General features: G+C 36.0%; 1 protein-coding gene across 6 annotated transcripts in view; it reads left to right on the top strand.

Annotated features, from left to right (window-relative positions):
* The window catches only part of BARD1 (BRCA1 associated RING domain 1), an 84476-nt gene that overhangs the window by 28019 nt on the left and 42079 nt on the right, over window positions 1–14378 (top strand). For all 6 annotated transcript variants that reach the window (XM_042995280.1, XM_042995278.1, XM_042995279.1 and 3 more), the window contains 3 exons: window positions 2152–3104; window positions 10508–10588; window positions 12246–12418. In XM_042995280.1, the coding sequence (XP_042851214.1) occupies window positions 2152–3104; window positions 10508–10588; window positions 12246–12418 (1207 nt within the window). The remainder of the gene's footprint in view (window positions 1–2151; window positions 3105–10507; window positions 10589–12245; window positions 12419–14378) is intronic.

Here is a 14378-nt window from a genome sequence, read left to right as displayed (position 1 = left end):
TCAAAAGTGAGTTTTACAGAGAGGCCTTCCTTGATGACCTTAGCTAACGCAGCAAAGTGTTTGTACGAGAGTACTCACCCACAAATTGTGGCACCTTATCTACTTGGGGACAGTGATTCTTTTCTTTTTTAAAGTCTACTGATTCTTTGTGTTTTAATTTCTGATTATTTATTTTTACTTTTTAAAATTATTTTAATTTATTTTTAAGTTTATTTATTTTGAGAGAGAGAAAGAGAGTGCAAGCTGGGAGGGGCAGAGAGAGGAGAGAGAGAATCCCAAGCAGGGCTTGCAGGACTCAATTCATGCAGGGCTCAAACTCATTTACCGTGAAGTCATGACCTGAGCTGAAATAAAGGGTTTGGGTGTTTAGCCGACTGAGCCACCCAGATGCCCCTAATTTCTGATTATTAGTAAAAAGTTGAAGAAATTCTTATAGTACATATATTGTAACTGTATAGCTTAATGAATTTTCATAAACTGAACTCACCAATAAACAATACAAGTATCCTAGAAGAATAAACACTATTCTAGAAGCCTCTTGTTGCCCCTTTTTAGTCACTAACTCCTTTCCCCATAGTTATCGGATAGTCAGTATTTTGACTTAACACATCATATTAGTTTCAGCTGGTTTTATGTATTGTTTTGTATCTGGCTTCTTTTGCTCAAGCGTATATTTCAGTATGTACTTAAAGTTCATTCATTCACATTAGTTTCTTGTTTACATAGTTCAAGATTATATGAGATGACACCTAAAGAGTTGTGACTATCTTCAATCCCCTAGATTCATTTTGTTTGAAATAAATTGAAGTCATGTTGTGTGAGTCCTCCAATTTTGTTTTTCTTCATTATTGATTTGGCTATTCTAGGTCTTGTGCCTTTCCATATTATAGCTCCTTTGCTTTCTTATGTAAATTTTAGAATCAGCTTGTCTATTTTTACAAAAAAAAAAAAAACTAAGATTTTTATTGGATTATATTACAGTCTGTAGTTCTATTGGGGAGAATCAATGTCTCAATATTGAGTCTTATTATTCATGAGCATGGAATGTCTTTCCATTTGTATAGATTTCTTTCATAAATATTTTATAATTTTCAGAACTTATATGTATTTTGTGAGATGTATGTTAAGTATTTTATGGGTTTTTTTGGTACTTTTATAAATGGTACTAATGTTTTTTAATTTATTCTGCATTTTTTTGTTATATATCATATAGAAACATAGTTGAAGTTGAATTTGGTATATTGACCTTGTATTCTGAGGCTTTGTTAAGTTAAAGTTACCTGTTAGTTTCATTAATTTTTTAAAAAAATTTTTCCTTGAGATATTCTATGTAGTGATTCAGGTTAATTATAAATAGATGGTTTTATATTGGTGTGCCTTTTATATTGGTGTTCCTTGGGGTGCTATCTAGGAATTTCAGTATATGTTGACTAGGAGTGGTGAGAACAGACATCTTTGCCTTGTTCTTGATAATAGGAACAAAATGGTAGTTGCGGTATTTTACCATTTAGCATGATATTAGCTGTGTGTATTTTTGCCCTTCATCAGGTTGAAGAAGTTCCTTTTTATCCCTTGTTAGTTGGTCTTTTTATAAAGTCATAAATGAATGTTAGATTTTGTCATTTTTTTTCTGTATCTGTTCACAAAATCACATGGTTTTCCTTTAGTTTGTTGATGTAGTGAATTATTGTTGTAATGAATTGTTGGTTATTGATTGGTTTTCAGAAGTCTCAATGAACAAGTGTTAATTTTTTTTACTACTGCTTATTAAATCCCATATCTGCCTGCCTGCCTGTCTATCTATCTATCTGGCATATCTTTTCTCCATGGCTCTTATCGCCACCAGCATGCTGTATGTTCTACTAATTTACTTGTATGTTCTGCCCATCCTCAGTAGAATAGAAGTTCCATATTTTGTTCTCTGCTGTATCTCCAGTCCCTAGAATGTTGTCTGGAATTAAAGTAGGATTCTGTAAATATTTGTTGAATGAGTGAATATCTCCTCTCAAGGAGTTCATAGCCTAGGACAAGGGAAAGGTACACAAATGAAGTGTGATACACCTTAGGAGAACTATGAACAAAATCCTTTGGGAGCTCAAGATGGGGGAGATTAAGTTCGTGTAACAGATTTCTTTTCCTTTTTTCTATCAGATTTGAAAGAAGACACATCTAGGCAAAATGTATTCAGTGATGCAGAAAATAAGAAGAATTCAATAAAAATGTGGTTTAGTCCTCGAAGTAAGAAGGTCAGATATGTTGTGACTAAAGTTTCAGTGCAAACCCAGCCTCAAGTGATAGATGATGGGAATGCTCAGCAGGCCTCAATGTACAAATTTGTCTCTACAAGTCCTCCAACAAGTGTTCCTGAGAGGGCTAAAAAGGCTTCCACGAGGTCTGGAAAAAAACAAAAAAAGAAAACTTTAGCTGAAATCAACCAAGAATGGAATTTCGAGGCAGAAAAAGAAGATGGTGAACCTGACTCCAAAGAGGAATTTAAGGAAAAGCTGGTGTCTTTCTGTAGCCAGCCATCTGTTATTGCTAGTCCTCAGACAAATGGTGACATAGACTTACTAGCAAGTGACTCTGTAACCGAATCGCAGTGTTCTAGAAGCTTAACTGAAGTCTCTTTACCATTGGCTGAGCAAATAGAGTCTCCAGAAACAGAGAGCAGGAATGAAGACGCGACTCCCGAGAACAGTGCCTGTGCGAATCATCTTACATCTAAGCAGTCCTTGCCGTCGGGTCATAATGGGCGACCTGGACGTCGCAGCAGACGGTCCAGTCCCATTTCTAAGAGATGCAGAAGCAGCATTCCTGGCACGAGTGGGCAGCAAATGCTGCTTTCAGAAAACAAACCACTGCCTGGCTGCTTTTCACCACCTCCAAGCAAACGTAAAGTTGGTGACACATTAAGGAGGAAAAACAGTAATATATCAGACGAATCCATGAGCCTTTCACCAGGTACACCACCTTCTACACTGAATAGTCCAAGTTACAGACGGATGATGTTCAGCCCTTCAGCAATGAAGCTGTCTCCCGGTAGCCTTACAGCTGTGAAAAGAAATCATAGAGGAGAGACTTTGCTTCATATTGCTTCAATTAAGGTAGGATGCTTGCTGTGAAATACAATTTTAGAATGAGACCGACTATAAGAAACAATTTCTGTGGGGCCTGTGAACAGTGACATGAGATTACTAGGATAATTAACCTACTCATGTGATACCTCCTTTGAACCAGAGAAGCAGAATTCGTAGGGACTGTGTCCCTACCTCAAAGCAGTGGCCCCTGGGCCCGAGGAACATAATCTTATAAGAGAAAACCAGTATTTCAATATTTCAGCTTCTCTTTTGCCAAGGGCTTTCATTTCTCTATTCCATAATGATTTTGTTCAGTTTTCACTAGTTTCTCATGCTTTAGGAATATAGACAGGGGCCAAGTTACTGCTGGCAACACATTGTTACCCAGCCAAAGAGCTAGGGACAGTGTGGGAGATGACAGACTTCTGTATGTTTGACACTTGTGGTGGGCACTGCCAGAATTTGCAAGGTTGAAAGATGTGGTCTGTACATTTTTCCAATGACCTGGAAATTTGATTATCAAAAATGGCTCCCATGGTTGACCCTGAAGGAACGTGTCTGTATCCCACAGCCAGACATTTCTTTTAATAGTGTGTTCATTAAAGTTACCTCTCTTTATTTACTGCCTCAACCCTAGGGCTATGGCAGTGTTAGTTTTTTTTGAAACTTGCCCATTTGTCAAGCATGAGGTATACGTGCAAGGGTTAACCTTTGGAACTGACTCAAGAACTGCACATAGAGGGGAGCAGTTAGCACCACAGCTTTACAGACTTTGTGATTTCATGCAAGTGTTATATGAATCAAATACAGGTGAGCTTAGTACTAAATTAGGATAGCTTTTATGATCTTTTAATAAGTTCATCAGGAGATCCTTGGGTGTTTTGCACAGATAGAGATCTTTGGAAGATCTGGAAGGAACCCATTGGAGGCCCCCGCATATAAGGCTGATGAGCATCAGGAAACATCTGGGAAGAATATGGAATAGACATTGAGTCCAGACATTCCTGTATTTTTGTATGGAGAAAGGGAAAAGCAAAAAAACGAGCTTCCCCAACTGTTAGGGCTTTAATTTTATTTTTTTCCTTGCTTTATCTTCCAATAAATGATGAATATAGAGTACTCTATATCTGATACCAGTGAGGAGGGAAACTGCAACATGACTACATGCCAGTTTCTGCACACATATCTTTTGAACAACTTGAATTTTCAGTTGGTCCCTGTTATATTTTAGTTTATTTATTTTTTTTTGCAAAGCATTGATTTAAAAAACCAGACTATATTTTTGTCCTATTTGTTATGTAAGTAATAGGTATGCGAATAAGCTATTATAATCTTAACTTTATATTGCTATAAATGCTTCATAGACATAAGTAGCTAGCATAATAATGATGTTTTCATTTCTGACTAATAAATAAGAATGTAGACTGCTTTAGTTTCTACGTTTTCCTTTCTGGGAATTATTTTCAGACTACCAGGCAGGATTCTATTTACATGGGTAGAGAATTTTTCTTTTAACCATATCTTTACTAATGAAGATCTCTAAAACCTAGGCCATGGTTTGACAAACTGTTTCTTAAAGGGGCAAATATTTTTAGCTTCCCAGGCCATGTAGTCTCTACAACTATTCATGTCTGCCCATAGTTCAAAAGCAGCCATAGACAATATATAAACCAATAAAAGTTGACATACAAAATCATGCATCTGGTCTACAGGCCATAGTTTGCCTACCCTTGGCCTCAGCAGTGGAAAAAAGACAAAGAATCTTAAGACAGGAAAAATAAGATGCGTCTTGTGAATTTTCTCCAGTGAAGATTGCTTCATACAAGTTTTGTCGTATAACTAGTTTACCTAGGAAGAGTCTTCTTGCCAGCATTAAAGTTACCCATTTGATTCTTTTGCACTTATCAAATACTGTTATTGTCATTAGTTGGCAGATTCTGATACAGTACATTTAAGACAAGGTAATTGATTTCTATTGTTTTTTTTTTAAATCACTGTTTAATAAGAGTGCTCTCTTTTAAAAATATGTTATGAGTTGAACGTAAACCCCCACCCAGGTTGATTTTCGTAGAACAAATACGTGCGAAAAAACAGTTGATTTGTCAGTATATTTGTCTTTTTATAAGTAGTATTCATTTCATTTTCTGCTCTAATTTTCTCATTTGCGGCTGCAAATGTGTACTAGAAAACCAAATATTGTGATTCTGCTATTTTGTTTTTTGTGTCCACCTACTTTAGAAAAAGATTTGAGGTGGCTCTGAAGTTAAAATACTAAAAATGGAACAAGAAACAGGGAAATAAAAGTTACTGCTGCTGAACAGAATGTAGATTTGATGACCTTTCAGGCAGCCAAGCCTAGCCAACTGAAAATAAAATCCACAGTCCTTCCTATGGTCTACACAGCCCTGTATGATCCTCCTCCTCAGGCTTCTACTCAAATGCCACGTCTTCAGAGAGACTTTCTCGCTTACCTAACCAAGCAGTCCTGCTTGTTTTGTTTTCTTTCAGTTATTTCCTGACATGTTTTATTTTTTTAAGATTTATTTTATTTTTTGAGTGCAAGTAAGGGAGAGGGGTGGGGGGAGAGAGACAGAATCCCAGATAGGCTCCACTCTGTGTGGGGCTCAGTCCCTTGATCTGGGATCATGACTTGAGCCAAAATCAAGAATTGGACACTTACTGAGCCATCTGGGTCCCTCTATTTCCTGACATTATTATTATAGATCTCTTAGTTTCTTGCTTCTCTCTTTAGAATGAGAGCAAGAATTCTGTTTCTTCACTGTTAGATCTTCAGGATCTAGAACATTGCCTGGAACATAGCAGATGAATTTGATGAATAAATGAGCAAATTTTCCACTCAGTCATGATCTGAACCCCATTCTCCTGTCACACTCAACTTTATTTAGCCTTATGAACTATTCAGTACGTTCATTAATGCTACCAATACTTCGCACATGTTCTTTTCTCTGATTTATATTCTTTCCTCTACATGCTTCCCTTTTCCTTCCTGGCTCTTTGTATGTAACCTTAAAAATCCAGTTTATATCCTACCTTCTTAATAAGTCTTTCTCAGGATTCCTAGAGTTAGTTTCTCCTCTATGGTGACATTATTTTGTTTGCATTTATATTCATTTAGCTTTCTGTGGTTATCAGAATATATTCTTCATTTAAAATTTAATTTCAAAATGAGTAATAACTGCAGGTTTCAAAAATACGAATAAAAGTATTTATAGTAGAAAACCTCACTCCTGTTTCTGCCCCTAGCTGCACTATTACTGACAAGCCCTTTTTGCTTAACCACCTTACTTGTGTGTCCTTTGTGAATTTCTTTATGTAAATATAAGCAAATCTATTCCATATTGGTACACAGCTTTCTGTATGTTTTTATAGTAGCGTTGCCTTCTATACATTTTTATTATTTGACTAGTCCTTACTAATGGATGTCTGTTTGTTTCCATTCTTTTGCTTTTATAAACAGTGCTGTGGCAAGGAATCTTTGTTTCATATGTGACCAGGTGTATTTTTAGGATAAATTCCTAGAAGTCGACTTCTGGGTTAATGTAGAGCATCCCTTACCTTATTTACCCTGATAACCTCCATTCCTGGCAATAGAAGGGTCTTGGTAAATATCCAGACTGCCTAAATTCAGGCTGCTGAATGTTAGACCACTACTATGTCACCGGCAGATACTGTTTGTACTGTCAGTTCTCAAATCCTTTTTTCCCTCAGGATCCTGGATTTACAGGTGAGCCATTCTACTTTTTGGACATTTAGCCCCGTATGAATACAAACCCTACAGACCCTACAGGATTCTTCTTGAATTCCTTATTTATACTTTCATTTTATTACACTGCAGAATTTCAAGCAGAATATTCATTAATATGATGTCTGGGATATTGTGCGTATTCTCATGTAACCAGAACAAATTTGAGATTCAGTTGACTCTTTTTATTGCCCGTGTTTCTATTTGAATGTGGATGTCACCTATGGTTAAAATGCTACTGAGAACATTTTGTTATAAATGAGAGATTTTATGAGAAAGTGTTACTGTGCCTAGGTAGAAACTAAGATAAACACTCATTTATTCTTCTGATTTAATTTTTGAAAACTTAGTATTTGATATTTCTCTAGACATAAAGAAAATTTTGATTTGTTATTTTATCATGTAGGATTTGTGGTTGCTGGAATTAGCCTCAGATTTCTAGCACAGATTCTTCAAATGGTAATGATTGCTCATAATTCATGCCACAGCATTGAATGTATCATGATATAGAAGGCTTGACGTTGGCATGTCATGATATATTTTTGATGCAGACAGAACGAATCATATTTTTCAGGCAACTTATAAGGCATGATACACTTAACATAGCAAAGATGATGAGGATCTCCTGGGTGGAAAAAACATCCCTTGTGAAGAGTCTCCTTCAGGGTCTGACTTTGTCATTCATCGTATTTTAAGGCAGTCACATTGTGTGAACCCCGTTTACTGCTCGTCCTTCCTACAAGCTTCCTGAGAAAGTTGCAGAGGACTCCCAAGCAAACTGGCATCTATGATATTTTCAAGATTGTAATTTCTAGAACATCTCTTGGAGGCAGTATCCATTTTTCCCTCTGTCAACCACCACCTTTATAATACTGAACCTCCTTAATACCAGTAGCTTAACATTACACAGACTAGGTTGTCAGAAGCTTCTGTGAAGTTATTTTATTCAGTAAACTCTTGAAAAGCTAGGGAAATGTTTAATATATTTTAGAGCTTCATTCTGGATGACAAAAAAAAAAAAAATTTAAACAATATCTACTTGCCAAAGGAAAAGTTCTAGGTAACTGATTAGTTCATATATGTGGAAAAGCTTAACCATTTGGGATAAGTCATCGTCATTGTAATGCCCTGTACCTTTTTTATCAAGATATTTATTCTTAATTGTATTTTAGAAGAGCTAACCTTTATAATAAGGAAAAAAAAAATGTGTGTGTTGGAAAGTTAATTTATATTGCTGTAATATGAACGAATGTGTGAAGAATCTGTTTTTGAATGAAAGCTTAGCAATTAGAAAATTCATTGTGGCACACACGTTCCGTTTGTTTTCAGCCTTTAAGGTATTACTTGAAAATACCAAATCCATTTAAAATTTCTTGTAAGCCTTGGTAAATACTTTACTTGGATGATTTTTTTTTTTTTTTTTCTTGCTGTGGTTTAAGAAACTCTCAGTTACTCTTTTAAGTTGTGGAGAGTCTGAAAGTGAGTGCTTATTACTCAGAAAATATTCTTTTAGTGAAGAAAGTAATTTAAAGAAATTAGAAGCAAAAGTTCATTTATTTCCCAGAAACTCCATATTGGTTCAAGCTTACTCCGTTACTGTGAACTCTATCTAATTTTCATAATTTTATTTATGTGCATGACATTAAATTTACATAAAGTAGAACAATGAAAGTGTGACAAACTTTTAAGTACTAGGGAAGAGAAAGCATATTGAGTATGAAAAACAAGCAGTTTGCAAATGGGCTATATGTTCCGGGGAAGTCTAGGGGTGCTTTGTAATAGAAGACCCTTTGATAGTTTGACAAGGTTACAAGAAAGAAAAATACCACTGTGTGGCATCTTTCCAAGAGAATCTGCTTTTAGTTTCTAAATGTCTCTGTTTCTATGTGAGTGTTCTCATGTGACTTTTCATTCCACAGTTGTATTTATATTTATGGGCTTTGTTAGGTTAATATGTTTTTGTGATTCCTATGCAGAATTAGAATGGGGAGATCTTTCAGAAGGCTTTTTGTGTAGTTTCGTGTGTGGATACTTTCATGTTGAAGGTTGGAAGTGTGTGTGGTTCTGGCAGTTCATCTGCCCCAATAATCATGGGATTGTTTAAAAAAATTCAAGTATCTTGACAGATATTCCTAGTTTCATTGGGAATGGACTTAAATATAGAGCAAAGGTTGCTAAGTAAATGGTAATTTGTACTACTAATATAGAATTTGCACCCCTAAGAAACTGGGAAAATATGTTTTTATTGGAACTGGGATAATTGATTTGAAACATATATAATGTTTATTTTTTAGATCCATTAAATATTTAGGGTCATTTTGGTAATTTAGGAACTTAAAAAAGTATGTTGCAAATGAATTTTTTCTTAGTTTATTTTGAGAGAGAGAGAGAGAGAGCATGTGTGGTGGGAGGAGCAGAGAGAGAGAAGGTGAGAAAAAATCCCAGGCAGGCTCTGTGCTGTCGGTGCAGAACTCAACATGGGACTCTATCCCACAACCCTGGGATCATGTCCTGAGCCCGGCTGGATCAAGTCGTAATGTTTAACTGAGCCACCAAGGTGCCCAAGCAAATGGATTATTTATTTTTATTTTTATTTTTTAGAAAATGAAGTAAGCTACCATCTTAAGATTTGTTGTGCTTGAGAGGCAGCAGCCCAAAACAATCAAATAAAAGCAAATGTTACTGTTTTTAGGAGACTTAGTGACTTCTACATATAATCAAACCAATAGGGGAAAAACTCATTTTAGAATATTGAGGATGGGGGTGAGAGAGGAGAGATTTCCTTCTCCCTAAAGAAGCTCTTCACAAAACCAGTTGAACACCTATGTGTCATAGGTAACTTTTGCTATATGTAATTTTTTTAAAAAAATTTTTTAAAGTTTATTTCGAGAGAGGGCACAAAAAGGAGAGGGGCAGAGAGAGGGGGGTAGAGAGAGAATCCTGAGCAGGCTCCTCCCTGTCAGCGCAGAGCCTGATGCGGGGCTTGTGAGATCATGACCTGAGCGGAAACCAAGACTTGGACACTTAACCGACTGAGCCACCCAGGTGCCCCATTTGCCATATGTAACTTATTTATTCAGCCTTTTTCAGAGTAAACTCTGTCAGTAATATTTGGAGAAAATAGCCTTGCTTTTACCTAGAAAAATATCTTTTAGCAAATAAGGCGAATATAAACTAAATTAATGTATTAAGGATAAATGGAGTAACTGTCAATAAAAAAACAATTTGGAAGTTTCAACTGAGTGGCCTTCTTGACCTTGATTTTGTTTTAAACAGTACTTGGAAATCATTTTAATGCATGCTCAAAAAGAATGTTTTTCACAAATGAAATGATGAGTTTAAATACTTCATTATCATCCGTTGATTTTTGGTTAGTGCCCTTTATTTGGTATTTTGAAATGACTTTTGATAAGGGTTGCTAATCTCAGAGATTTTGAACTTGATATTCAAGGATGGACCATATGACTTCATGACTTCTTGGTACCTTAGAACAGTTCATCTATACATGACTTATTATTTATTACTCATGAGCAGTATGCATTAGAGAAGAGATTTAAATTTGATTCTGTCTTTAAGAAGACAAAATTTTAAAAATAAAACAACTCAAATCTCAATATCTTTTTTTATTGATGATTTTTAATTTCTTTTTATTTTTTCATTCTATTAGGGCGACCTACCTTCTGTGGAATACCTCTTACAAAATGGAAGTGACCCAAATGTTAAAGACCATGCTGGATGGACACCATTGGTAGTTTTCTATTTGTTTTTTTATTCTCGTTTTATGTCTTATAGTTATTATACTGTATGCAGTTGTCTATACACTCTCTTTTTAATCTGAAGAACATACATTTCACTAAGCAAGAGAAAATGATTACTTTTCATCTAGCTTTTCAATTGTGACAGGGAAGAAATTGGCTGCCTTTTCACTGACTACCTTTAGATTTAGGAATCCAGTTACACCACATTGCTGAATGTAGCTAATAACATGGAGGTAACTATTGGAGCCGACATCAGGCCTCATTTTGCCACATTCCAAATTATTGGAACCAGATTTCTTGGAACAAAGAGGTCAGAGGGACTGGGTATAGGATTATATCATAAGGCAGTGATTCTTACTGAAGATCTATTGTAGCCTCATTTATACCCTACCCAATCGCAAATATATAGAGGCAGTAGAAATCTTTGCTTACAGTGAACATTTTTAAAAATCTGCTTATTATTACTAAAACTGCAATGTGGAGTATAGTCTGGAAAACGAATAGCACAAATACATGGGAACAAGTGCTGTGTGAGCTAATTGCATGCAATTTGAAGACAGCTATAGCAGTGTCAACAGAGGAGGTAGAAGCCCTTACCCTGTAAGCTGGAAATTTATCATAAAATTGAGAGAGTCTTATTAAGCCAGGTGTAAAAAAGGTTTAAAGTTGTAGAGAATGACTTCTCCTTGCCAAATTTTTAAGCTGGGAGGGTTTAGTCTGGATCAGAGTCACTTTGTTGTTTTTGACTCTGCAGGCTAGTTAACTTTTTCAAAGAAAGGTCAATTTTTTTTTTTTTTTTTTTTAAAGCCAGTAAGGCAAGTTGTAAAAAAGATTGGTGAGTGATTTATTCGAGCACCTGATGTCTAATTTCTGTCATTTTCTCCTGGAAATAGACCTACAGATATTTGGTGGGGTATTGCCCATTATGAATGGAATAGATGTTCTTAAAAAGCACAGTATGTCAGTGGTTTATTAGAATATAGTATAGTGGCATTTTTAACAGTTCATTAGACATAAGGAAAGATTTGCACACGAGGCATCTTTGAATGCCTTGAATGAATGCCCTGTTAACGTCAGTAAGCTCTTTTTACTCTATGTTATTTGTGTTATCATCGACACCAGCCATACAGTAATCTGTAGCTTCAGCAAATAGTCTTGTCTTGTAAATACTCTCTCCAGGATACTCACTTTGTGGGGTGGTTATGTATACATGCGGGTGCACCACTTAGGGTATGGCTAGGTACCTGATTTAGTAGATTCTATTCAGCCTTGGAGAATTTCACCTTTTATGCATGATCTAGTTGTTAAATACTTTCTATGTTTCTTGTTTTTAATTTTTTACTGTGGAACAGTTGAGGAGCTAGAGTTGGTTTATAGCTACATTTTCTTCTTAAAAAATGAGCAGTTGACTGAAGGCTCAAATAAATACCATCTTTTTCCATGAATTGCATACATCTTGATCATCATGTATGTCATCACTAAGATTAGTAATAGGGCTTTTACTCCGGGCCGACACTTACGGCCTATATGAATATTTAGGTTAGACCAATTTACTGACTGAAGTTCACATTTATTTTTCTAAAGTGCAATTTTATTATGATATGATGCATTATTCTTCCTCATCACATTTTTCACTTATTTAATTAGCACGAAGCCTGCAACCATGGGCACCTGAAGGTGGTGGAATTGTTGCTACAGCACAAGGCGTTGGTGAACTCCACTGGGTATCAGAATGATTCACCACTTCATGATGCTGCCAAGAATGGGCACATGGATATAGTCAAGCTCTTACTTTCTTATGGAGCCTCCAGGAACGCCGTGTAAGTTGTTCAACTTAAAACCTGGTTTTTAGTTGACTTGTGTTCTTGAGTGAAGGCTGTGAGGAACAAAGGACTTGAATACCGAAGTTGGTGGCTGTCTTTCTTGTCTTTCACAACTGAGGTTAGACATGACCATTACATTCTGTATTTAAAATCAGCACTCATGCTCTTTTCCTTTGTGATACTTACATATTTGAGGGAGATTTGCTCCTTTAATTCAGAAATAATTGCCAAGTTAATTTTGGACAAATTCACTTACTTAGAGTCTGTAGATTGAGTCATACTTATTAATAAGAAAAGAATTAGAAGCACAGAAATAACTGTTTTGTATGCTTCCCAGTATTTCAGAATTTGTTTTAAATATTCTATTTTTTTATGATTTTCCTGCATATTTAGTTAAAATATGGAAGAATTCTGATGTTGGGCAAGTGCTATTGAGTTATTTCTTAGATTTTTCACATCATTCAAATGAAGCTGTGGGTAAATTGTTTTGCAATGTCAGGGCACAGAGATGCATTAGTGAATGCTGGCGGCTGCATTTTAAAATCGCTATTGTCAACAGTGTCACAAGCAATTGCCATATGTGGATTTTATATCTTTAATCTATAACTTGGTTCATGTCTCCCTATATATTATTTTACTCTTTTCAGTTAATGAGGTAGTTGAAATGGAAATAGAATTGCCTCTTCATGTCCCGGTTGCTTCAATAGGTTTAGAAAGAGCACCCGAAAATCAGGCTTACTGTGGTTACAGAGGCAAATAAGAATTACAAAATGCAAAACTTCTAGGTTGTAATTTTTTTATAGCATAATTGAAAAACAAATTAATAAATAATGCAGGAATGTACCATATTTTGGTGCTGTTAGTTTTGGTAAGTGTGTCTAATATCCTTTATGTCTATCACATGTGATGAGATAGTTGGGGCAAACTCAAGGGATACGTATTTTTATGTATTTTTATTTTTCTGGTTTGTGAGTGTGTGTGCTCATGCGTGTGCATGCGCACACACACACACACACACACACACACACATTACATATATATATACACATGGACCTAACAGATATGACCCTCCTGGGGGGATAGCCAGCCATTTGATAAAGCAAATGGTTACTTGGGTCAGGTGAAACTGAATAGTTTCCATCCGTGGGTTCTTAAATCAGCCATGACTACTTTAATGAATGGAGCACTGGTCAGGGCGTTAGGGAATTCAGCTTTTATTTGTGACTCCATTATTGACTTTATAGCCTCAGGCAGGTTAATTTCTGTGCCTTGGTGTCCTCACCTATAAAACATGGGTGATGCCTGCTGCTTTTCTGTTTTTTTTCAGAGTATAGTGAGGATTAATGAGCCAAAACACAGGGCCTGTCTTGTGGTTTGTACACCATGATTCTTCACTATACTGTGAAGCTTATTAATATACAAGGTGTGGGCATGAGACAGTGAGCCTAGTCTGCCTTCACAGGTGCCCCTCAGATAAATATGTTGTTTTTAAATAGGCTTACCTAGCGAAGTGGCAGATTTAGGTATATCTGTAGCCCAGCACCATCCAGTAGATCTTTCTGTATTGATGGAAATGCTGTATATGTGTGCTGAGCACTCAGTAGCCACTAGCCATCTGCTGCTGTTGAAGACTTAAAATGGGGCTGTTGCTACTGAGGAACTAAATTTGGAAATGTATTTTATTTTAATTGAATAGCCACATGTGCCAAGTGGCCACTGAATTGGACAGCTGGTTGATATAGTTAGGATAGTGGGGAACAAGGATTTATTTGGGGAAAGGCTGGGAATAACATTAGGTAGAGGACGGTTAGGGAACCATGGAGAGAATGCAGCAGTAGATTGAATCTAGGGTTTAAGAGTGTGATAGCTGTTTCTAAATATTGTTATTCCTTTTTTTCCAGACTGGTTGGTGGTCATCATCCTTAAGTATTTGCTGTGTTTTTTGCTGTTTTATTTC

Source organism: Panthera tigris, chromosome C1 (assembly GCF_018350195.1).
Source record: "Panthera tigris isolate Pti1 chromosome C1, P.tigris_Pti1_mat1.1, whole genome shotgun sequence".
In the NCBI taxonomy this organism is placed as follows: Eukaryota; Metazoa; Chordata; class Mammalia; order Carnivora; family Felidae; genus Panthera; species Panthera tigris.
The sequence above is the reverse complement of the archived record's forward strand: the minus strand, read 5'-3'. Positions and strand labels throughout refer to the sequence as shown.